The 27108-nt window shown below is 40.8% G+C and overlaps 1 protein-coding gene across 1 annotated transcript in view; it reads left to right on the top strand.

The window, feature by feature from the left end:
• scara5 (scavenger receptor class A, member 5 (putative)) overlaps positions 1-18776 on the top strand; it is a 64345-nt gene extending 45569 nt beyond the window's left edge. Inside the window, exons 9-11 of the mRNA XM_069172379.1 lie at positions 3171-3227; positions 11708-11896; positions 18176-18776. Of these exons, the coding sequence (XP_069028480.1) occupies positions 3171-3227; positions 11708-11896; positions 18176-18309 (380 nt within the window). The 3' untranslated portion in view covers positions 18310-18776. The remainder of the gene's footprint in view (positions 1-3170; positions 3228-11707; positions 11897-18175) is intronic.
• Positions 18777-27108: the final 8332 nt, after the last annotated feature.

The raw sequence follows: 27108 nt of genomic DNA, 5'->3' as shown, positions 1-27108 counted from the left end.
TCACAGCTTTCATTTTGGGACCTCTCATTTGTTTGGAGTAAACACAAAGGGGGGAAAAAAAAAACATGGGAAAATTAGCACAAGGCTTGATTCACCACCGTGGCTGAACAAACATGAAACGCGACAAGTTAATTATGGGAGGGAAAGCTGGGAACGGCACACAAATAAACATTCCACAAGAAAAACGGAGCGCGCGTGAGGAAAACAAGGATCTTCGCAGATATTTTGGCCGTCTACACACCGTCGGTTTCCAACAATGTGTGTCTGCTTTCAACCAACCGGGGTCTGGTTGAGGGTTTAACGGACCAGTGAAGGGTGAACTCTGGTGTGAACTGGGACGCTTTGTGTTTTTTTTGTTTTGTTTTTTTAGATGAATGGTCGGTAGACTGAACAGGGAAGCGCATCAGGTGTAGGTCTTTTCTTTGGATGTAAACATGTCTGACCAGCTGGGTTTACAGACAATATCTGTCACTTCTCGGTGCTTAAAACTGGACTATTTGTTGGTTTGATTGTGTCACTGAGGGACAATGAAATGCAAACGGACAGACACATAGTCGTAAACAATTCACTATTAAGCACATTTAGCAGGCATAGAGCAACATCAGCATTTATACACCATTGATGGACAACTCCTGTTATCTCTGTTTTGGTCTCCACCAACCTTCGAGAAAAAACATTTGGCTCTTGCTAAAGTTTTACCTACCTTGTTTGGACCTTTGCACTTTTCAGTTTAGTCTGAACCGGAGTAGGAGGCGTGCCTCGGACCGCAACACAGACCATAATGAGTCTAAGATTTGGTACTAACAAGATACTTGGTTTTGGTCTGGATCAAACTGAACCTTGGTTTGATTTGTTTCCGATGTGAACGTTTTTGCAAGGGTTCGAGGCTTTTGGACCAATTACAGGAAGTTGAGGCTTCGCATGATGTTTACCAAATATAACGTTTTGGTTAAGCTTGTTGACAAATTAACATTCGCTAATAACCACTAAGTACACAGTAGAGCTGAGGCTGATTGCAGTAACAGTATTTTTGCTGGTATTTTTCCGAACGAATTGTTATTCTGTTGTCATTAGATGAAAAGTCAGGTACTTAAGAAAGCTATTCCAATTCACCCTGAGGGTCCTTATGATTGTCTGTACCAAATTTCACAGCAACCCTTCCAACACTTGTCGAACCCTCCTCTCCCACCCAATTTTACCCACCGCTGCCATTCGTGGCACACCGAATTCCGTCGAGCAGCTTTAAATCAAACGCGTCTGCTGTTTCTTGTGGCTCGGCAGCAGCTTACTCGTGTGTTTGGGTTTTCCCCACAGTGTTATTTAGTTGTTAAGGATGTGGTCGAAAATGGAGGTGACACCGACAGCTGAGAACGTCACAAGGCAGGGTGTGGTGAAGTGTTTGGTCACACACAGGCAGTAACAGACGGGAGGTGGGACCAGGACCGAGGCCAGCACCTAAACTCTCCTAGGTGGGATAAATCCCCCCGTGAAGCTGATCCTCTTACACAGGGGTGTCAAACAAACGGCCCGCGGGCCGGATCCGGCCCGCCAGGGGGTCCAGCTCGGCCCGCCAGATGACTTTGCTAAGTGTGAAAATTACAGAAAGACATAAATTGCATTTCTATGAGAATATGGAGGTTTATGAGTACAAACGTTTTCTAATTTTTTTTTAATCGATCCAGTAATTGCTTTAAAAACAGCGTAAATGCGACGTCTGCTCCAGAGGCAGAAGCGCTCGCTGCTAGGGAATCTGCAGAGGAGAGCCGGGGCAGATAAACAGTGGGCTGATGTCTGAGTTTTTGCTCTTTATGTTTCTAGTTTATTGTAGAAAGACCTTAAAATAGGGTTTATCATCCAAAAACTATCACCAATGATTTAAACATAGAGAAATATTGTCGTTATGTGTGCGTTATTATGCTATGATTTTACTAGTCTGGCCCACTTGAGATCAAAGTGGGCAGTATGTGGCCCCTTAACTAAAATGAGTTTGACACCCCTGCTCTTACAGCTTCATGGCAATAACAGATTTGTGTGTTCTTTCTTCTTTTTTTTTTTTTTTTTAAACCTCACGGCTGAGAATTAGCCACAAACGGCGCTGAAACCGACTCTCTCCTGCGTCTGAGGTAATTCCTGGGAGTTTGGAAAACTATATTTTGAAATGAAAACAAATGAGGTGCTGATTGGAGGGAGGCGTCGTGTGCCTAAACGTACCGTGATTTTGCAGCAACCGCAAATGAGAGGATTTTTGACTTGCAGTGATTTCTGGGTTTTGCATCGCATTAACTTCTCTCATATTCGAACATCAATGCTGTAAAGATTGTCCAAAACTGTGTTTTCTATCTTCTCTATTTCTCCGCTGAAAAAAAACCAAACAAATGTTAACCACAACTTTCAGAGGTAAATTTAAGCTCAGGATTCAGGGTGGTAACCTCTCATTTATACGTTGTATGCCCAAATCGCAAGGCAATTACAGGGCTGGCTATTTAAGAGGGCTAAAAATATACAAAGGAGTACAAAGGAGGGGAAATGGGCGTGAGGTGTAAGAAAAGGTTTTGAAATTTAAACCTGTTGCTGCTCTTTTCTGTGGGGGCTTCTGGCTAGTCTCTAGCTTTGGTGTTATTTCACTTCATTTCTTTCCCCAGTTTTGTTCTATACTGTGGTTGTACATTAAGAATTTTTGGGTATGTGGTAGCGTTCAGCAGATTAATAGGGTGGTCAGTTTTTAGAAAAACTCGATTTTATTGGATTTTTTTTTTTTTTTTTAAACAAATATGATTGTGACTCCGTGAAGCCAAAACTTAAGTGGAAAACACGGAAAATCGCACTTTTTTTGTCGTGATATTTTAGTGCAAATAACTGGTGTGCTATCTGTTTATTACAAATGTGTTCTTAATTGTGTGGTCTACAGATTTTAAGCATCGAACTAAGGTCTGATAAGGGTTCACATTTTATTGTTAATCATCAGTTTCCAGCTGCTGATCAATATCTAACTTCAACTCATAAATAAAAACATCACAGGCATGTGACAACTTTTCTTTTCGTTGTATTTGATCGAAACCTGGGTCTCACTTCCACATGTGCTGCTTAATCGTATTAATGGATTTTAAAGTTTCTATTCCTTCGTTTTCCATCATGAGTTAATGGGAGCTTCTGTCCTGTTGTGTCCTCAGGTGACCGAGGAGAACGAGGGTTCAAGGGGGAGAAAGGCGACCGAGGGGAGAGAACAGGTGAGAGCTGACATTCAAATAAACGATATTATTTAATAGAAATGAGTCCAGCTCACGTTACAGCAGAAGGGAACATCACTCTGTCCTCTTCAGCTACCATTAAATAGTTTATGAATTACTCTACCTGTCTGCACAGGCTTTAGCACTCGTGGGTTTATTATGTTCTGGGGGTTAGTTTTAGGGTTAATAGCACCGGATAAATTTCAGGAAAAAAACAAAAGAAGCATCGGACGGTTTCACTTAATCAGAAAATTCCATCAGTTCTATGCTAATAGCACATTTCCCTCCCGCGACTGTTGACTGTTCCACTTGCAACAAGATTGACAACAACATAAAAACGCAAAAGCAAATATAAAAGTTGTTTTTTTTAATCCCCCCCCCCCCCCCCCAGGATAACAACATCATGTTAGCGATGCCAAGTCTCTCTCTTTGGTTCGGTAATTTCATTAATTCCAGCAGTAACTGCAGCCTGCAGCTCGTCAGATGTCCGCGCATGGATGCAAAGAGACGAGTACACAGTCAGTAAACCCAGTATGTTTGAAGAGTCGGGGATCACGGTCTGCTAAAAGATTCAACTATGAAATTAAGCGTTTTATGGACTCCATTGGAGACAGCATGTTGGATGCTACGCTCATATTTCCGCTAATTAGCGCCGTAACAAAACTGCTGCTTCGACGCCAGCAAGTTTCATGTTTCTTTTCCATCATCCTCTCCTGCTGAGATTTTTTATTTTATTTTATTATTTTTTTTAAATGGGCAACAGCTAATAAGATGTTCTATTATGCTGCTGCTGCTTTGATAAATTATAATTTTCCCCTCGGACATAGAAACCTTATATACACTGTGATTAAGTGACACTCTCTGTACACATGTTGAAAATGGTCTAAAGAGCTTGTACGGTTGTGGAATTACTGCAGTACTAATATTTTCGCTCATTTATTGCGTCCTTATATTACCTTAAAGTTATTTGAAGTATTCTCTCCCGCCGCTCTGTTTTTATAACGAGAGGCTCCGAGTGAATATTCAACCTCAAATCGCGATGTGTAATGTGAGCGTGCGATTCATTCACACTTATGCAACCTTTTCAACCCACGGTGAAATAATGAGACTTCCACAGAAGCAAATAGGAAATAGGATAGATCAAAGAATATTTTATATATATATATATATATATATATATATATATGTATATATAATATTTTGTCTATTGTGTTACATTTTACACTCACTCAGCACTTACCATACAATATTTAAGCTTAAAAAATGTCAGTATTTTATTGACATTGTTGGACATGTGGTAGTTTTAAGGGTTCCCTAACATTTTACCTCCCTCATGTATGTTAATAGGGTGGATAGTATAAAATATTAGGAACATCTGTCACTGTATTGTAGTCCAGTGCACGATGCATTAGATTGCATTTTTCAATGATAATCATACTACAATGCCGTGCACCTCTGTTCATCCTCCGTCTTAATCATATCAGACATCGACTGTTGTGTTTACTGTTACGTGGCCACAGCTGGCTACTTGTGGATATTATCGACTAATTGCAGCGATTCCAAATGGTAAAATCAAAATAAAGACTTAAAACAAGTTTGACATGACCAAAAAAACGTGTTTGACAACGATGTTTATAAGAATATTTGATCATATTCGAGACAAATCTTGCCTGACTGCACAGTCGCCGTAATAAAGCGGAGCGCCTACGGCCGTAAGACAAAGCACATACATCGATGCGTATGGTCCAAAACCAACAAAAGGCGAACAAAAAATTTACGATCCGATGACTTTATGGGCTTCATACGTCTCTGGCCCGTCGCAGAGCTGAGGGGAGTTTAAAGGATCAGTAGATCTGCTTTTCTTCTCGATGTAATCTCTGTTTCCGACACACGATGACGGACCACATGTCTCAGCGTACATCAAAAGGATTTTAAAAAAACAACGTTATAAGTGTGCATACGTCGTGCGGTGGAAACCCGAAACCGAAAAATATTAATGTCCTCCTCGCTTCCCTCACCCCCGAAAGAAAAAAACAGACATTTTTGTTGCCGCAGATATTATTCTTCCTTTGTTGCGTCGTCGTGGCTGCGCGGCACGTGTCGAGTGACGGCGTGGCGTTCAACGTCAAAGAGTTCCCGATCCTTCGACCCCGTCGAGTGCCGTTTTCTGCCCGTCACAGAGCTGTCAAAAATCAGTTCCTCTGCTCACGTCGTTTACAAGACGCGGACGTTTGATGTTCTCGGAGGACGACAGACGAACCGAGGCCTCACGAATGGTGCCTCTGAGAAAATATCAAATCGCCGCGTCGTGCATTTTTCTGTCGCAAACCTCATGTGGGCCCGACTTCAAAGCAACGCAGCTCGTACCTGCATAATCGCTTACCGCAACAGCGACCTGAGAAATTGTGTGGAAAAGCGAGAGTTCACGCACACATGCTGGACGTTAACGTAAGGAGAAACCTGCGGCACCGAGACGTCACGTCACTCGAAGGGTCTTCTGTTGAAAGGCCTTGACAGCGCGAGTGAATGTTCTCGCGTCAGAGATGACAAATGGAGCCCAGATTGTGTAACAGATCTGTCATCCGTATTAGGCCATTTTCTTTTATCTTATGTCACAAAGAATAAGAGTGGGAGAATGGATTTTGGAGACGGTCTCTTTTCTAACGCATTCATTAACTTAATGTGCTCCTGATGCCCTGAAAAATATATATTTCTGGTTAAAATGAGTCAAATTTGACCTTGTTACTCTCGTTTTGTCTGTTAATCGTTCGAGACACACACGCAGATTACATGAAGTTCAGTAAAATTGCAGATTGAAAAAAAAACTTCGTCCAGTGACCGAATCAGCTGAAAGAACTGATCTACTGGGTTTAGCGGACTGAATACATGAAAATATGCCAAACCACACAAAAGAATTGAATCTAGCGCATTATTGTTTTTCAAGGAGGTCCGTCCAGTACTTGATTCGATTTCTTTTTATTATTAATCCAATAGCTACTTTTATTAAAAAAAACTTTGTTTACGGCCGTTCATTTGTCGTTATTCTTTAATACAAAGGGGGGAAAATGTGCAGTTTACAATGACAACAGTGGCTTATACTATCAAGATGTTACTGATTTCTTGAATTGGGTAAACAATGTCATCTTTTGTCATTTTTTTTTTTTACATTTTATTTTCCCAGATGATCTAAAACCCCTCAAACTAATGTCCTCCAGTTAATGATTCTTGGAAATAACACTCTGTACTGTGACTACTAAAAGCTATTTAGCTGCAGTAAACACGCTTGAGTCTGTTTAACGTTGTGTATTTTGTAAATCTTCTCTAACTTCAGCAGAGACTGGTTCCATTGTCCCGAACTGCACTGCCATCACCTCAATTCGATTTTGAGGATAAAAGCGAACTTAATGTGAAACATTAACAGAGGCCAGGGTCCGGCAATTTCGCTATTATGATTCCTGAAAGACATTTATTCCATGAGTACGTAACATGTAACAGAACACTTAAATTGTCTTTGGTTTTTTTCATTTTGAGGCCATTAAAAACTTTTGTGTAATTTTCTCCTGACAGTTGACATATTAACAGAGAGATACCATCGGGCAGCTTGATAGTCGATCTCGAGGGTCCGGAGAGGGTTTAATGTACAACAGGCTGTTTTTAGTGGACACGGGCAGCTACAGGGATCCAAATACAAATCATTTTAGCTTTCTGAGTCTAATGAGAAATACATTTTCATCCCGAGACTCATGACTCACAAAAACACCACGATATCATATTTCTGTGAAAATCCACCTGAGGCCAAGTTTTAATCTCTATCTGGTGTGACCCTTCGACGTTAATGCTGAGGGACAGAATCAGATATAAAACAGTATGTTTCCTTTTGTTTCGTACCTTCTCAAGTTTGTATTGTACGTATAGTTTTTACTTGATGGATCCAATTATGTTGCTGGAACAGAACTCGGCTTCCCCAGTGCTTTAATCTCATTATAATAATTTCAAATTTCATGTTTAAAGCAAACACAAAAAATCTTCACGCTAAAACCTCTCGTTGAGAGTGAGGTGTTTTATTTACTCATTTTGCAATTTTTTTTAATTTTTTTTCCCCCTCTTAATCAAAACCAATTTTACCCTTTTTATATCTTATAAATTAATGAGCTTTTGGAGGAGCTGGGTTTTATTACCACTGGACAAAAGCCAAGGCTAGCTCTTCCCCCCTGCTTCCAGTCTTTATGCTAAGCTAAGCCAACGGTCTGCAACCGGACAGACAACATAAGTGGGACCAACTAGAGCTGTTTCAAGCCATCAAAAACAACAAGAAGAAACTGAGGATAAGAAGACAATCACGTCAGATTTTCTTAGAAGAGCGTTTCACGAACAGATGGAGCTAGTTAGCCGTTGTCCTGCAGCCATTCAGTCCGCTGCAGTCCAGGCTTTTCCTGCCTGCCAGATAAACATTAGTAATACGCGATCAGTCCGTGTTCTCTGAGGCTTGAACCACTTGGACCGACACCAACGCTTTGGAGCTCACCCGACCAGTCCCTCGCGCCCCCCCCCCCTCCCCCTCCCCCTCCCACCCAACCCCCACCCACCCACCCACCCAAACAAAAACAGTCATTACATCTCATAAATCTCACATTAATTTCCCTACTTTTGCAGAAAAAGGTACAAGGCTCGTTATGTCTAAATTACAGAGTGCCTCTATTGCACGGTGAACCGCTTCGTTGGCCGTCCGAGGTGAACGAGCTGTCGGCTTGTGGAGACGCGAACCGACAGATGCAGGGTTCTCGACGTTTTGCATAACAACTCAAAGACACTCATTTTCTCTGAGGGCAAACCTACGCGTGTCATCAAGACTCTGAGAAAGTCATCAACTACATAAACGGTCAAAAGTAATTAGCTGAAAACAGATTTCTGAGGCCTGTTTTTCCACCAATAGCGAAATTATTTTCATAAACTCTGATCCAGAATGAAATTAGTGGCTAGGACATGTTGACATTTTATTATATTCAAGCACGGCCAGCTTGGGGAATAAAAAAAAAGGGGGGGGTGAATAACACTGGATTTCACCAAACGACGTGCTGCAAAGTTTCCTGCATGGTGCACTTAACCGACGGTACATCGACATTTATAATGATTTTTTAACCAATGGGTCTTCAGTGTCGCACAAATTCTCAATTCTAGTCTGCAACCATGAATTTTACCATCTGAAATGACAAATATAGACTACGTTGAATATTTATATACCATAAATATGCCATAAGAAACTCCCCCTTTATATTTCTACAGCTCAAAGCGTAACCCGTGGTTGTGAAGATATGACTTGATAATCAATGATTATGATTATATATAATTAGAGAAAATATCGTGCAGGGGAAAGGGTTTGGCACGCTTTGGTTCTTACTCATTTGAAAGCCTCAAAACACAAGGTGCTCGCCTCAAACGACCTGCAGCTGCACCGCGTCTTCATACAAAGAGATCCATTTACTTGAATACAATTTTTCCGGCAAAATAAATCAAAGTTCACTTCCTCCAGAAAACGACGTCATTCGGTATAATTCAGTTCTGCTGCCGCGCAGAGACACGAGCGCGTGCGAAGTTTCGGTTGCGTGGTTCTGATTAGTCGACACGTGCTGCCTTTCCTCGTCCTTCCTCTTGTCTCCGGGCGGCTTTCGTTTGCACCGCGGGGAGCCTCGGGCGCTTCACAGGGAGGAGAAGGAACGAAGAGCCGCGAGCGACGGATAGTTAGAGATGGAAGAAAGTGGTGATGTGGATCAGGTTTTTTTGGGGGGGGGTTTTTTGCACACGAAGATGAATTTAATAAAGCTCTGAAAAAGCCTTTTTTTTTTTTTTTTTTTTTTTTAAACATATATAACTTAATAGAAAGTGCACTCAGTTCGATTGTCCGTGTCGTATAGACTCTTATTTTAAAATACATTTTGAAGTATTAGGTTTTTTTTGGTCTTTTATATGCAAATCCTCGCACAATAGTCACATGACAGCATGAGTGGACGCGTCCTCACTCTTCATCCTTTCATGTTATTACCACTTCTGTGATGATTTACAGTCCAAAAAAACAAGCAGGTTTTAACGAAACACTGAAGTGGGGATGTTGTTCTTTAGTCGGCTACACAAGTGGAAAACAAAACAGCGCCAGATGACCTCCAGCAGTTGTATATAAATAGAAAGCTAACAAATCATGTGCAAACAACATTTCTGTTGAAATCAGTATTCAACACGATAACTCGCAATGTCGTTTCTTTTCCTGAATTCACGATGACACGGCGTATTTTTGAATTTGAAAAGTAAACTCCCGTCTGGAGGAGCGATGAGAGGTCGTGATGAGTATTTAATCTCGTTGATACCTTCTTCGTCGTCATGCCTGTTTTCTGGAGCGTTGCAGTTTTTTTTCTTTTTTACCCAACTTCATGGCAGTTGTAAAAAAAAAAAAAAGACTTTGGACTTAGACCTGTTGTGTGTTGTGAGGAGGAAACAAATAGTTTCAACATCTGTAATAAACTGTAATTCAGGTAATTGAGCATGCAATTGCTCATCTATTTTCCAAAACAAAGCATGTGCTTGCTCGATCAATCTCAGCTTTCTTTTTCTTTCGTCTGAAAGAAGAGCAACAGGAGGTTGAAATTGTATCTAATTCCTGGTTTTCTGGTTTTAATTTGCCGCTATGTAACACGAACATGTGCGGCAGATATGACAGTATGATGTTATGGTAGATATTAAATTATGATGGGCCGGTGATGGGCTAGTGAATGTACTTGACTATATTTAATGAGAGTTAAATGGTACACAGTTAAAATTTATGATGGTCTGATGACACTAATATCCTGTGTAGATAATGTATCTGGCTTCATTCTGCAGCACTTTGTCAACAGTCTTAACAATGATGAGCAGCCCAGTGTGTGTGTGTGTGTGTGTGTGTGTGTGTGTGTGTGTGTGTGTGTGTGTGTGTGTGTGTGTGTGTGTGTGTGTGTGTTTACCTCTCCCTCTCATTTCCTCTCTGCCCTGTGAAAGGTGATAAATCAAGTCAATTATACGAGTACAGCTGCTGCATATTTTCAGGAAACGCACTCATTCACACACACACACACACACACACACACACACACACACACACACACACACACTGTTGGTAAGTTTATTATCTGAAAGTGCTTGGCCATAATGCCACCGAGAAATGCCCTCCAATCCTGAGTCCATCAAAGTGGGTCATCCCAAACACTGCAGAGGTTTTACACACCTGTTGAAGTGTTTGAGCTGCATCTCCATCACCATCACGATTTGAAGCCTTGTCAAGATTATGCAAACAAGTCAGCTGACCTTTCAAACTACGTCTTTTTTGACGATGACAGCGAAATTGCAGATTGCCGTCTCAAATTCCCACCGGATGCATTCCTGTACATAAAAGCTAAAAGGCACGAACTTCGTCAAGGGTCGATCTATCTTTAACAAATTTCAGCTGTAGCTCCATAATGTTAAGCAAGTTTATTGACGGTTTGACCTCAGAGCTTCAGAAATTTCTACCCCTTATTTTCTGCAGAGTTGCATCACATTAACTGATAGGGAAGGACGCAGGGCGCAGTTAGCCTAGCTCAGCATGAACAGTGAAAACAGCTAGCTGCATTCAAGTTAAAAAAATATAAATAAAGTGCACTCACAAATCACCAACAAGATACTTGTTATTGTAGTTAACAATGATTTGTGAATTTCTTCTCTCTACTTTTAATCTTTTCCCTTTTATCTCATATTTTCTAATCTCATTGTATCTTGTATTTTCTTTTCATATATTATGTTGTCACTTATATCCTTGTTTCCTCGAACTTCATTTCACCACGGTTTGGTCATTCCTATATCTTTAATTTGCCTTCTCTGATTTCCTCAATATTTATATACAGCCGGTTGTTTTTAGTCTTTCAATAAGGTGCCTGGATAAACGTTTACAGATGCAAAGCCAAAAGAAGGATGAATTTCAAAATCCCTCAATTGATAAACCGTCAGGTCTGTGAGATTATTGGTAGATTATAGAGTCCGCAATCACTGAAAAAATTACTATGAACTTCAAACCAGAAATTTTACGAGAGGATTGATACAGAAAAAGAAAAAAAATCTAGTGATTTTATTTATAGTTCTTGTGTAATCAAAGTCTGCGTCTGTGGTTTATGGAAAAATTCTGTTTCAGCTTGTCAAGAAAAACCTCTTCATCTCAGTTGGTTTTCATATTTATTCGATCCGCGAGGCTTTGTTAAACTCATAAACACTCAAAATGAAAATATCTGAGTTCAAAGCCACGGCAGCAAACACCAGATAAAAGAGAGTCAAGTGTTTCCCGTGTTTTTTCAACGTACTTCCGCCGACTTCAAGTATAAAAACTGTCTGCAAACACATTGAGTAGTTGGAACGAACACGTATAAATACCTCAGTGTTTCTGTGTATCTGCACACACAGATGAATGTGTTCGTGTTGTTTTGCAGTGGAGGAGACCCTGGTGCGGCTGGTGAACGGGTCCGGGCCTCACGAAGGCCGCGTGGAGGTCTTCCACGAACGTCGCTGGGGGACGGTGTGTGACGACGCCTGGGACAAAAAGGACGCAGGCGTAGTCTGCAGGATGTTGGGCTACCAGGGAGCAACCGCGTTCCATAAGATCGGACGCTTCGGACACGGTACGAAACGCTACGTCAGCTGTTATTTCAACGGTGCATTTAACGTAAAAATGTTTTACCTTAAATGGTTCAGCTGCCTTTTAAAGTTTGGAGAGTTATGGTGCATTCAGTGAAATCGTTTTTACCCACAGCGCATATCCTTTCTGAAATTTACCGATGGAAGTAGAGTTGTGATTTTTACTAACTGCTTCTCTTCGCTGTTGAGTTGCAGTGCTCGAACAGCGGTCCGAGACGCGGCAGGGATTAATATTAAAGTTTTATTGGGAAAGTCATGTGAGCCAGAAGTCGTCAAGGAAGAGTCTCAGAGGCCATATCCACCACCACCCCCCCCCCTTCATTCACCAGTCAGATTTACATTATTCAAGCCTCTGTCCAGGCACAGTTGTTACCAAAACGTCTGGAAAATGGGGGAAAACGTGCTTTTGTTCCAGGGGACGACGTCCAAGACGACAGCAGTGACTAGCAGTTGGACTCATTTTTAAGCAATCTGGAATTTACATACAGCTGTTCAGATGAGTCATTTACCTTTTTTTATTTTATTTTTTTTATTTCATTGAGTGTAACTTTTTCTCATTCGCAGCGTCTTTGAGGAGCTTTCTGGGGCTTTTTTCTCAGGCTCCGATTTTAACAGGCAAGAACACACTGTACCACCGAAATGACCAAATCAGGAAGACATTCAATAGCTTGATCCAATAAAAGGTAGCCTATAAAATCAAATTTCCTCTACCTTGTAACTGCTATAGTTACACTAAGTAGGTTATGTCTCAATCTGATTATTTTGTCCATGAAATATGTGTTTGTCCATGACGAGACATTTTTCTGCCCAAATATGAACGAGAGGAGCTCAGGGACGGAACCACTGACCTTTTTATTCACAGCTAAATTACCGTACAAACTGGGCAACAGCCACCGCATAAAGCTCTGCTAATCGAGGAAATCAGGAGTGTAACCAAATCCACAACACAAAACCCAAAATGAACCAGCGTTGCAAATTCATTTCATGCATGTAAGATCCTTCTGCAGGCCAACACCACGTGACCAAGTAACAAGGTATTTATAGTCTCATATGAGATTATGAACTTTAAAATGTTTTTGTTTCTTTTCAAATGTATCTGCACTGGAAGAAAAACTCTTTTTAGACTCTAAACATTCAGTTTAAAGTTATTTTTCATCCAAACCGTGAACAATGTTTTCAAATTCTAAACATTATCAAAACATTTTTAAAACTTTGTCTGATTTATCCAAAGTCCCAAAAAAAAATAAAAAAATGTCAAAGTCAGAATATTTTATTTAAACTCTTAAACCCTCAATTTAAACTCAAAAACAGAATACTGCTTTTTATATAGGTGAACACTACTTTGTTAGTTTGTGTAACCCCATAACCAGTTGAAGAAACACAGACATCAGCCTACGAGAAGAATCACTTTCCAGGGTTGGAAAATGTGACTTTGAACTAAATCTGACCGATTTTCTGCAGACGGCAATGTTCCTTTTGCTTCATCACAGCAAAAGCCTAAAATCTACTTTTCAATCCTCTAACTCCCTCCGTTCGTGAATGATTCCTGGGTGTTCCCCCGAAATCCCGCGGCGTTGTGGTGATTCAACACTTATTTGCGAGAAGTGTCATAAATTTGGAGCGAGTGTGCATAACGCTGGCCTGGAGACGGTGCTGCGAATGTGTGTTAAGATCCAGAGTAAACGGTTTGAAGGGCCACGTATATTAAAGTAAATCCTCAGGACACACAGCAGCAGAACAGCTGAGGTATCATGTACAACAACACTGGATCAGGCTACCGCTGCAGCCCCGTGTAAACTCTCCCCCGCAGCGAACACCTCGTTTCCAGCCGGCGCTCGTCTGCGTGGAGACACGCGTGATGTTTCGTGCCGCGTTCAAGATGCCAAATACGCAACCGGGATCTCAACATGTTTAATTGGGAACTGAAGCAGGAATGTCGAAAGCACATAATTTGTCTGGGATATCATTTTGACGTAATTATTTGGATATCAAACCTTTTAAATGCAACAATTTTTTTTTATCAGAAGTATGCTTTTGTGAACAAAATGAATAATTCTCCCTCTCAGAAGGTCAGAAGACAGACGTACTGGTATGTTATTCAAACAGTCTGCAAAATGCATGAAAAAGGCAAATTCCTGATTTGCGATTTTGGACGACGAGAGAAGAACAAAAATGTCTGATACTGTTCCTGTTGCATGCTAATAGAGCGCAGCACAGTGATGCACACGGAGCAGAAGGAAGCAAGAACTTTAGAGAGTAAATACTCCAAGTTATGTCACTTGATCAACATCAGTGTCTGAGTTATGTGCGTTTTTGTCACCGGTGTTACGTGCTCGTTTGCAATTTCATTGCACGGACTTGAGCAGAGAGCGCACATCAAACTGAAGAAATCGTCAATGGAGACCCTCGAAATGCCTCCGAAGGTGAAGCAAAGAGGTGTTTTGAGTGGCATTCGTGTTTCAAGAGGAGCAGAAACGTCGCCGTCCGAGACTGGAAAAAAAAAAAAAAAGGTGCCTCGGGTCAGGAACAACTAGGTGGGTTTTCTTTGGTTGCGCACCCGTGAATTCGTCCCCCAGAGTCGGACTGTCAACACCGAGTTCTGCTGGGACCTCCCGAGACGTTCACGGCAGAGAACCTGGCAAAAAGTTTCTCACCTGCTAAAAGGCAATCGTAGCTCCCCACCACATCTACTCAAAGGATTTGACTTCCTACGACGTCTTTGCCCGAAGATTTGATACAGGATTCAATGCGGTCAAGTTTTATGTCCATGGTGAAATATAAATGCTCCACAGGTGCCGATCAAGCAGCGTTGCTGGAATACTTACTCGGGAAAGATTTTGCTTCCTCCTGATCCCACGCACACTACTCTGAACTTTTTGACGGCACCTCGTATGTAAATAACATTCGACCTGACTTGACTCTTTCACCCAGCTAAAATTTATTAGTTTGGATCTCACTCTAAGCGTCTAGCGATGACATAAAAAACCTAAAACCTGTATCACAAGTTGAGTTTTTTTTAAGTAAAAAAAACCAAAACATCAAGACGCCAAACTGGCAGAACCGAAAAGAAACCCAGTCAGCACTTTTAGGAAACGGTGCAGTAAAACATTACATCTTTCAAACACAAAAATACATATATTTGCAGTGTCAGCGCCATTTCCATCCGACCTGCAGTTTATTTTTTAAGGACTGGAGTCTGGAAAAAAGAAATGAGAGAGAACTAAAAGCAAAACTTTAGTGGAACAACATAACATAAAACATATCGGTGGAAGAGCAAGTTGGCAAAGACAAGTCTCTGTGAGAGCTTTTGGAGGCGCTCCTGTTTCGAATGGTTCATCAAACATGTCTGATGTGTCTGTTTGGGGTCCATAACGCACATGTTTCATGTAGCTCCAACAGAAAAAAGTGGTAGAAGTAGACAGTTTGATTTAGCAGCGCCGTGAATGCTGCCAGAGAATGCAGAGTTTGCACACCAGACAACAGACTGCTACTTTGACGGATCATCCTGGAGGTCTTTCAAACCGGCAAACCGGTGATGAGATGCGTCTGTCTGCAGTCAGAAAAGACGCTACTTACAGTTTGGATTTAAAAGCTTTACTTGAATACATGTATCCAAAAAAAAAAAAAGGGGAGGGGAGTTTTCAGTGTTATACGAACGTTGTTTGGCAAGTAGCTTTAAAACCGTTTTGTAGATGTCTGGAAAATTCCACAGTGTTGGAAGCTTCCTTCTACCTAATTATGCACTTTAACTTTGTGCGGCACCAATCTGAAGAGCTTGGCACTTAGGGGTGTGTCCAAATCCACATTTGCTAGTTTAATAATCAAGACAGCGCGCGGTTCGAATTAGTCGTGTTCGTTCTTCTTAGATAATCGTAGGTGTGTCTGAGTGTCATTTCTAATCCCCTTTAAAACCCAGGTGATCTTGTAATGGTAATTTTTAAAGACATTTGCTTTGTGCCGGCTGTAAAATAACATCTTTAAACTTTTGAAAAGAGTAAATCATCACTAAATCACACGGCGCTGATGATGCTGTTAGAAATATCACAACACAAAACAATTAGAAATATTGGTTTTGTTCTTTGTTCCAACCTGAAACCTCTTTTTTTTTTCCATCTCCTGTCAGGACGAGTAGTAATAGTACTTTATTAAAGTCGAAAGCCTTTTGAAGATCAAGATCTGTTTTGTTTTTTTATAATAAATATATACTTAAAGGTAGTTCAACTTTAAGTGTCCTGAGATGTGACGTTATATTTTGCAGTGCAGTTCAACACGCTGGATTAACCCACATTTTAACGTAGAATATAACTGCGAGTCAGTACTTCGTCTCCTGCGGTCAACATGAGAAGGCAAAAACACTTTTTACTGCCACTGCAGATAAATTAACCTTCTTTTTCTGATTTAGTTCATAAAGTCAGACATAAATAAAAAAAATAAACGCTCCAGTCACGTCTCACAAGAATGTAGAAAGAGATTTAATGCACCGTCGTGTCTTAATACACATTCCAGTAATTAATCTCCAAATGAAACAGTCTTGAACTATTTGCCATTGAAAGTGTTTTTTTTGAAAAACATATATGGATTTGTTTTGAAACCCGCTGCCCTGAAACTGAACTAATGTTTTTGATTACGCTTGTATGTGAATTCAATTATTGATTTTGAGCTTTTTATCTTCCTCGTCTGCAGAAGAGAGATTCAAAGAAGTGACGCACATTTTTTTTAAAGGAGTAAAAATGGATTAAGACTTGAATTCAAGACACAAAACGACCACGAAGACGTTCAGAATGACTAAAAGCGTTTGTTATGTGTCTCTAAGTTGTCTTGTTGGTCAGTTTATGTCCTTTTACTTGCTTGGCTAAACTTTTGTTCACATTTTGCATGTCTTTGCAGTCTTTTTTTAAATCTCTTTGTGGTCATTTTGCGTCTCAGTAGTTGTTTTGTGTCTCTTTGTGGTCGTTTTGTGTCTTTTTATGGTCGTTTTGTGAGTCTCTGTCGTCATTTTGCATCTTTGGTTATTTTGTGGGCCTTGTTGTGGTTTTCTGTCTCTTTACGATGTGACTTTGAAGTCCTTTAGTGTCTCTTTATGGTCGTTTTGTGTCTCCTTTAAGTTGTTTTGTGTGTCTTTGTGGTGATTTACGTCTCCCTTTCATTGCTTTGCATGTCTTTGTAGTCATTTTGCTTCCCTTAGTGATTTGTTTGTGTCTCTGGCGTTGTCGTGCGTCAGTGGTGGAGGAGCGGGAAGCGACGGGGTGATCAATCAAACTGATTATTGGGGCGGGGCCGAGTGATTAACGGCTGTTATTTAGAGCAGGCGCAGCAGAGATGAGAGCGGTTGCCACATCTCCAGATGCTTCTTTAAGAGCGTTACTGACGAGTGAGCCTCTCCTCTAAATCGACCAGCCTTAAACATTTAGTTATGAATCCTTAAACTACAGAATCTCCGTGAGTGCAACCAAATGTTCGCTCTTATTCCCTCAAAGCTGAACGCCATCTCCTCCAAGATTAAAAAACATTGTTGCAAAACCCATTCGTCGGGGAGTTTCTGAAAACCTCGAGTGATTCCCGTTTTACAAACAGGAACAAAAGTTTATAGCAAAAACAATTCTGCCAAAAGCTCTGCTTACCATCTGGAACTGTGTATTTTATCACCGGATGCAATATTATCTGATCAGCAGTCCTTGTGAGGAAGCACAGGGAGTACTTGCTGTCTCAATACGCAAAATATCTATTGATGAATGTTCCGTCGGAGTCATATGAAGAGGGAGGTATCAGTTTCAGTTTGACCTCCAAAACTTTTGACCTTCTTACAGCTGTTAAGGGTTTTGGGGGCGCAAACAACATCCTCATCTCATTTGTCACATGGCAACAAACACACCTTTAACGCTTCGTTACTTCGGTGACGGTACGGAGACGGTCGAGTAGGGAGGAGTAAAATACCAGGATCGGGTCAGTTCGTTCACGACATATACAATTTACAGTTTACCGAGCCGACGTGTTCGTCACGTCGTTGTGAACTGTGCGCACGAAGAGGGAACGCGATGCGCGAAGGAGCCGTCGGAGGAACCGCCGAGCTCGGATTGTCGGCGTCGAAGACCAGATGTGAATCTGTTTCTTCATCGTGATGAAGGAAAAAAGGAAATGTTTTCTCTGTTTGTTTTTTTGGAGTGTCCTGGAAAGGGGAGTTCATGAACTCTTCAGGATTTACTCATCAGTGTGTTTTTTTTTCCTTCTTACACTAACTGGTATTTCCTCCGGTGTGTGTGCAGGTACTGGTCTGATCTGGATGGATGACGTGGCGTGCAATGGGACTGAGGACACCATCCACCAGTGTAAGTTTTCCGGCTGGGGCAAAACCAACTGCGGCCACGTGGAGGACGCCGGCGTGACGTGCGCCGTCTAAAAAAAAAAAACACAAAAAAAACCCCCCGAAATCCTCGAACAACTTCCTTCAACTTCTACGAGGTGCCGGACGTCCCCGCCGTTTGTACCAGGAGTGTCTTATTAACAATGTGTTGCCTATTTACCTGCAAAAAAAAACAAAAACAAAAACAACAACAACAACAACAAAGTGCCGCCTCGCCTGACGAAACATGTGACTACTTCAGCCACAAGACTCAACCGTGCGGCGACGTTGTGTTTTCATTAACTCCACAGTATGAGCTGGCACGCAGGCGGGGTGGTCGCACAACGGGACGCTTCGTGGGGCTGAATAAACCAAGGTCAAAGGTCAGCGCTGATAGAAATGGAGTGGAGCCTCAGAGGCTCTTTTTTGGAAGGACGGGCCGACCACGACAACTTTTAATCTTCCCAGAGCTTCATTTCCAGATACTGAGGAGCTGAAAGAGGCTCCAACTGACAAGACTGAGTGTCACCGATGAACGGATTTTTTTTTTTTTTTTTTTTTTTTTTTTTTTTTTTTTTTTTAATCTACAGGCAGCTGCTCTTCACAGTATTACGGCTTTTTGCTAAACATACCACAGTGTTGCCTTATTACACGTAATAATTGTCCAGTAGGTCGTTATTTGGTGATTTGCAGGTCAAAAGATGCCCAGTTTTCTTCTCCTAAGTCTGGCAAACATGTTTAGTGCCTTTCCCTTCGTAAAATATTTGCAAAGTTGATTTTTTTTTTTTATTTCTTTTTTAAGTATTTCAAATCATCCATATTTTTACACCAGAATTTTGCAGTCTTGCTCTTTCTTTCCTTCAAGGAGCAAGTAAAAACCATTACAAGTGCGTATCAGATGGTCTAATAGCTTTGGAAAACCTCTCGCGCATCTTTCTGTCGTGTGTTCAATGATTTCCAAACTTTCTAAGTAGAAAATGAGAGAGGTCTCAGACTTTAGCTCTTTTTTCTTTTCTTTTTTATTCCTGAACCTTTTTCTGGCCCTTTTAATGTGAACAACTGGGAGCAACACGATAAATGTACAAAATTGCGTGCTATTATTCCCATTTGTAAACAACCTGGCGTCTCCTCTCTCTTTGTACACTGACTTTTACTTTATGCTTTACTCAGGCCAACACCCCGTACATACTTGCTCTTTATTTGGTATTCGTCTCTTCATAAGGTGAAGCTATTAGAGCTCATAACTCCAGAGGTTATCTTCAAGTGAAAGTACATTTTATACACAGAGAACAATCAGCCAAATCTCAAAACCCTGCATATATTTGTTGGCAGATTGTTTCAGTTGTCCAGTCTGCAAATTACACTCTCATCAGCCTCATTTTCAGTCGCATTAAGAAGTTGTTTTTGAGCCATAAAGCTTTGATTAATCTGCTGTACTCTACAAGAACAGCAACACGGGACAAAGCTGGTCGATAAGAGAAAAGATTGAGCATTTAAAGAGTCAGATATTTCCTTCGGGAGTTGGTGAAAAATAGAAAACGGAGCTAAAATTAGAGTGAATATTGAGCAGGAACTCCAAAAAAATAGTTGCTCAGTGTCTGGATGTTTGCTAAAAAATAAGTGAGCTATAACAACTTTTTTTAGGCAATAATGCACACAAGGTCTGTTTTATTTCAAATTATTGTGGAGCTCTTTTTAAAAAAATCTTATACATTGTTTTTTTTTCACTTTTCATGCATCGTTTCACCTGCAAATCACCAGTCGGTGCTTACTGACTGAATTTAAAGAATGCAACTTCACACATTTTGGAAAGAGTTAACAGTCACAGATGACAGATGAAGTGGTTAGGAAGAAGAACAGATGAGTATAAACAGATGGATGCATGGACGCCTGCCCCGTACGATTTATAGCGGTGGGTCTGTCAGTGTTTATTGTCAAAAGTCGGGGTTGTTTCAGCATTTATCTACACACACACACACACACATACATGCACAAACCAACCACAATGGACTCTTCTTCGGCGTTTCACTCCGCTCTCAGTGGGATTTCATTTTTATAGCCACTCTGAAATCCCAAAAAGCCGGTACCTCCCAAGTATCCTCGCCGTTCCTTCTTCTTCTTCTGGAGCGGGCAGAAGACGTCGAGCTGCAGGTTGGAACAAATAAAACATGCACAAGCCTTAACGAAGCCGCGTTTTATATTTTAAAGAGGGGAAACAGATTTTGAGTGCACCTTAAAATCTGGCAAACTCGCAAACCTCAAAAAAAGCACCCCGCCCCCCCAAAAAAAGTCAAACTCCCCCTACTCCCATGATCTTTTTGTCTTTGGCCCATTTTCTGTTTATGAAAATGAATCCGCTCACATGATGTCCGTGTAAGAGTTTTGGGTCCAAGTGAGAAGAGAGAAAAATGTTTTTTTGGAGATGAATTTGAGTTTTTCATGGTGGTGCAGCCAGGAATGACTTTTTCTGGCCGATGAAGTGCCTTGGTGTTCGTTGAGGTTTCTGTTTCATACCACAAATTCTGCCACAGAAGACAAGTTGAAGAAGGAAAAAGGGGAAATGAGGTGAGGAAACCAGATTGAATAGACAGATATAATTGTGGTTGGTTTAACGGGTGACATGTTTCCTTTTCTTACATTTCTTTGCAAAAGCTGATTGATTGACTCACTCAGTTGCTTGTCCTCAGCAGGAATCCACTTTAATCTGGTTTTATTTGTATTCTTTGATCCAGTTAATTAATCTGCTAACATCAAGTCTCATCAGATCGTCACATCTGCCGTCTGTATTTTGACCATTCCTGCATATTAGTTCCTATAATGAAAGGCGATGACAACTCTTTGGGCTACCAGGAAGCTAGTTGTTTATTTCTTTCATCTTCACTTTGATATGTGTCTTATGTACCTCGTACGTCGCTCAGAAGCATAGAAATCAGTTTTATAACACTAATAATACATCTGAATGCTGCACATTTTTCTTATGAACACATTAGTGCTGAATGGGGTTTTGTCAGCTAATTAATACGCTACAAAAAACACGTACCACCACTGAAAGACAGGATGTTTTGTTGAAGGTACGATCAAAACGTGTTTTTGTTTTTTTCATTTGAAACATTCAAAAATGAACAATATTTTTCAACAGAATTTGAAGAAATAACAGCTTTAACATCAAAGACATAGCGAGCCCTAGCGCGTCCTGAATTGTAATACTACCCCGCACCTCAAGAGGCAATAGAGGGTTTCTCTACCGTCCAGTCCATTAAAAAAAAAAAAGCAACTTAACTTTATAACGTTACTGACCGTGCTAATATGTTAGCTTTTCTGTTTGTTAATATGCGTTTCAGACCAGTTACATTAGCTGCATGTGAAGAGCTCTGTTAGCTCGACATCTAGCTAATCTACCAAACTGAAGCTAGTTTATATAACAAACAAATCAGGCGTGCTGACCTCGTTTGGTCAATTTAAAACAGATCTTTAGCTGATCACGCAACAAATCGTAGGCTACTGAAAATCTTTCCAAATGGCGTTGAAGTATGTTTTTTGGTGGCTGCATTTTTGTGCTGTTGTCTTGCTGAAAAACGGCGATAAGAACGTAAACCGTAGGTTCGACCAAGGCTTTTGGATGTATGCAATCATCAGTTGTAGAAAAAGAGGGGCAGAGAGGACGGTACAGTGACTCACTGTCGCCTCCTAATGTACGAAGTGGTATTACAAGACGGGACTTGAACTTTACGTAAACTGCACCTTTAATCTTTGAGTTTCGGACTGCCGGTCAAACTTCAGTGTTAAAAACATCTGTATGAATCCCAAAGTAGTGCTTTAAAGAGAAGAAAAAAACAACAATAAAATGCAGCAGATTCATTCATATTCGCTCAATATCTTGATTGGGATATGTGGGAATTCTTTTCTGAGCACAGGAAGTGAAGATCTATGATTTGTGAAAGTGTGGCAGCCGACAGCAACCGAAACTCTTCACACGCCGTCATCGCACATTAAACGAAGACTTCACTGAATACTTTTTTTCGGACTCAACTTTATGCAATTCTTTCAAATGTAAATCGAAATTTGAAAACAGATGAAAAGACGTCTCACTTCCGAGTCCGGTGCCTTTAACTTCACCAGCGTGCACTTAAAGCAGTCGCCGACATACATTACTCGTTATTCATTTACATACAGTATATTAGCAGCTTGACATGTTGCACTTTTACGTCCAGCGGGTTTATTTGTCCTGTGAATGAATGGAACAAATGAGAAATGTACAAGGCTATATTGTTGTGTAGTTTCCAACACATTTGTACAGTATCTACTCTGTTTTCATGTGCACTATAAAGTCCCTAGCTGACATACGACTGAGTGGCAGCCAGGCCTTTTGTGTTGTCATTTAGCCCTTCGACTGCACGGTTATTATTTCCTTTCTCAAACGACAGCCAGAGGTAACAAGCCGGTCCGCGTCTATTTTCACTCTGCTTATTTTGTCATCTTTAGAAAAAAAAAACTAAAATCAGTTTCAGAGAAAATTGTTTTGTACGTATGCAGATTTTGAGAGAAAAATGTATTCCATTGTTTTGTTAATTCCCACAGTATCGATACACAACATGTATTAAGTGCATTGATCTTGGCGATTGATCTCTTCGAAGCGGCAAACGGGAAGTGAAGGCAAATGTTATGAGAGATGGAAATTCTGATATTCTTGATCACCTCAGCGCAATGTATTGAATGTGGTCCACTGGACTAATGTCACTGCTTAACATCTCTGTATTTTCTAGCAGATAGAATTTCCTTAGAAGGAGAAGAGCTTTGGAAGCCAGAGAAAATACAGTCACATCTCGCTGGAGTCAATAAGTTTAAAGTTTTTAAAGCTGTGTCTGTTCAGTGTTTCTTGTCAGCTTCACTGTGCTGTGGACTGATGGAGAATTTATTTTCCTGGATTGCGAGCAGTTTGCACTCTCAGACAAACAGCCAAGTCATTGTACTTTTGTGGTAAATCTAACTTTTATACTCATATACTTTTGTACTCATATTAGTACCCAAAACTAACTACTTGTACTTTATTTGAAAAAAAGTAGGTATCAGTGCATCAGTTAGACCAGTTTGTTTATCCACATAGAGAGCGGTGAAAAAGACTCCTAACCATTTGCATGTTTTATTTTCAAGCGTTGAGAGCAGTGAAAGGAAGGTTTTTCACACTTCTTTCACACAGGCTTGCAAAATATTCAGTAATAATTATCAAGTAATACCAGGTGGAAATCTCCCAGAAACAGCAAAAAGGGCTCAAAGTTGCTCCTGAGGAATCTTAAAAAAAAAAAAAAAAAAAAGGTTCTGAAGAAATGCAACAAGTGAGATTAATGTACTCTAATCGCATGTCAAAAAAAACCCTCCCTGGGAACATGCGGAGCCGGTGTCTCCTCCAGTTGAGCCTCGTCTTACAGATAAATGTATTTGGACTGCAGCGGACCTGCAGCCTATCAGATATCAGCAGGAGAAAACGGTTGTGATGTGATTTCCTGTTTTCGAGGCTCCTCTGACCTCAGATCAAAGCTTCGGCCTCACGGGGTCAAGTTTTAACTTGTAAAAAACAACAGCTGGGTGTCACGTGAGACACCTTCGAAAGTGAGAACACAGTACAAACCAAGTGCTCTTAACCAATTTTAATGTGTCGTTTTCTTCCGGTGCGGATTTGAAATGTTTCGGTTGGACAAAGAAAACGTCCCTTCACCCTCTGTGTATACACAATTCGGGTCGTAGCACACATAAGGGCTAACAAAATGCAAAATGAAGTAAACATGATTAAAAATATGTGATGCAGTACGTCACCTGAAACTACACAGAGCTTTTTTTTAATTTTTTTTTTTTACTTTATGTTCTGTTGACTTGTACCACTAAAATGCTGCATATGCACTGCTGAAATAATAAAATGTAGATTTGTTTAAACAGGTGAACTTTGTTATTGCTGCTCACATGTAGAGGTGAATTGGACACAGACACGCCAGCAGGTGAAGAGAGACGCGGGAAGTTGACTTGGACGTGTGTGTGTGTGTGTGTGTGTGTGCGTGTGCGTGTGTGTGTGCGTGCGTGTGCGTGCGTGCGTGTGAGTCGCACACATGATCGCAGGAGCTGAAGCACGTCGAGGCGTACACCGTGTACGTGCTCTGACTGACAGCTCCGGACAGTAATCACACGTATGAACGTTTCCACGTGTGAAGCAGATGTGGAGGTGATCAGCTGGAAAAAAAATAAATACAAAATCACCTGCTCTCCGAGTAACTGTGAAGCCGGTTTGACCCGTGTCAGCGTGGTTTCGCTTATGCTCCAGGAGGGTAAGACTTCATTACTTTTTATTTGATACATCCACGTGTGCAGGTATGTAGGTGGAAATACGTTTATACGCGTGTAGGTCGCTGGACGTGTGTTTCAACAGTTTTCTGTCTCTTGAGAATAACTCGAGAATAAGACAAACTCTGATTCGGTATTATTTCTGTAATAGAACCACATGTGACCGTTTCAATGAGACTACTTTCAATCAATTCATCATTTCGAGACATTTTATTTTTTCGCGGTTAGAAACTATGTTAATGTGAACTTTCAAAGTATTCTGATGACATGATTTTAGTTTGTAAAAATGTAGATACACCTGGTGGTAAAGTGTTGTGTCTCGACGTCGCCACTGAGTAAAGCCGATGCAGAAGTGCCAAATACTGCAATTCCTCGTATGGCCACCTGGGGCTGGCCCCAAACATGAGTCAATCCCCAGAGACCCACGTGATGCCACATGATCTTTTCGGATACTTTTTTGTTGTTGTTGTTTTGCTACCTGTTGCTATTTAGATTGATGGAAACAGTGAGAACGAACCAAAACAAAGAGCTAAAAGACACTAGAACGATGTACAGACGTGAACACTACGAGCAACATCTTTTATGTTGCACACACTGATTTGATCCATTTTTAACATCAAAATCTTGATTGTAGTAGCTTTAAATGTTGTGATTGTATTTATTGTCCATCATTCTTAGTTAAGTGTGAATAGAAAGAGAAATTCCTATAATGAAAAATGTAACGTACAGTATGTGTGCTATTTTCAGCTAAAAAAAAAAAAATACAGCAAGGACACTGCATGAAAAAAATGCACAGCACCTGTCAGGGATGCTGCCAAATAATGAATTATAAGTCTCCACATTTTAATTTACTGTTCACCGCAGGCTACACCATAGTGTTTATTATCCGTAATGAATTTTTAAACAAAGCAGTAAATCAGGGCCGTACCTAGAACAATCAACATCACTCAGCTGCAGCTGTTTGTACATGTGTGAATAAAGCATTTTCTATGATCCTGTAAGAAGCACATCCAGGCCTGAAACTGACCAAAACAACTGGTCCAATTGTTGTGTTTTCCACCACAAAGGAGGAAGATGCCATAACTTCTTCACGACATGACATCCTTCATTACATATAAAACCTTTTGTTTTCAGTGGGTATTTTGGTTGTTGTTTTTACAGGCGGAGGAGAGGAGTTGAACCGGAGGGCAGATGCTGCATGCTGCATGCTGCATGCTGCAGCAACTTCTCTCCTAGGCTGCAGATCTGCGTGATTCCAGATGTAAAAACCCACAACCGGAGAGAGATTTATGTGAATCTTCACGCATAAATCCTGGAAGATCTTAAACGTCAAGAGCTGACATGTCACGACCTCAAAAAGGTGCTCTGCATTTGGTATGTTAAAAGTTTTCTAGGTTAAATGTTCCTGCTTTTAACTAAAGCTGAATTAGGGATAAAAATCTGTTACCACAGAATAGAAATTATTTGAAATGTGAGTGTAATATTCAGGTGTCTACTTGTTTTTTTTACTGTGGTGCGTGAAAGTCACAGATTTCCATCAGTACATATATGAAAGTGGTTCAATTTGAACAATGTCATTACAACTTGTTCTGTTCCAGATGTGTGCATAAAGCAGGATCCTCTCTTTCTTGCTGGCTGCTTGTCTGTGGTCTGACCAGAGACCGACCATCCTTATTCTTTAAAAACGTTGTGCACCACAACATGTGACAGCAGAGCCCACAGACATGAGCTCATTTCGCTTCAGGGGAACGAGGAAGTGGGAGACGGAGAGAGAAAGTCTCTGTCCTCTCTTTCATGTCCAGCTTGTCATCAAACTGCATTCCTGCTCCTCTTCCTCATAATGAAATGGTTATCCCTCCGCACAATGAGGAGACAGAGCTGCAGGACCATCTGCAGTGTGTGTGTGTAGGAGATGAAACAAAAATGGGATCACGAGAGTCGAGGTCGAGGTCGAGGTCACCATCAGTAGCGAGGAAATTCTTTCAGACAATGTTGGAGAGGCAGCGAGCATAAAATGAAAAGGACAAATCTTTTCCCGTCCGTCCGTCCGTCCGTCCATCCGTCTATCTATCTATCTATCTATCTATCTATCTATCTATCTATCTATCTATCTATCTATCTATCTATCTATCCATCCATCCATCCATCCATCCATCCATCTAAAGTTTTTAATGGCTAAAATCCGTGATAGATGATCAGTGATGAAAGTGACTCTTATTACCACAGTATAAATAATTCCATCCTACTGGCACCTGACGGATCCTCATTTCATAACTTTACTGCCCTCATCTGGTTAAAAGCAGTATTACAATTATTTTTATTACTTTTTAATACGTGGAAATAAACTTGAGAGGCGCCTATATACTCACTGCGTATAACATAGATTTCCTAAAGAGTTTCTAAACAACACCAACAACAACGGGATACAGGTTCCCGTTTGCCGCTTTTAGTTAAATAAAGCAAACGACTTTCGCTCGGTTTGTCCCTCTGCGGCCGAAGTACTGGCTGTCCGCAGACATTTTGAAT

Source organism: Embiotoca jacksoni, unplaced genomic scaffold (assembly GCF_022577435.1).
Source record: "Embiotoca jacksoni isolate LCO1_2020_lvr unplaced genomic scaffold, fEmbJac1.0.p SCAF_52, whole genome shotgun sequence".
In the NCBI taxonomy this organism is placed as follows: domain Eukaryota; kingdom Metazoa; phylum Chordata; class Actinopteri; family Embiotocidae; genus Embiotoca; species Embiotoca jacksoni.
The sequence above is the reverse complement of the archived record's forward strand: the minus strand, read 5'-3'. Positions and strand labels throughout refer to the sequence as shown.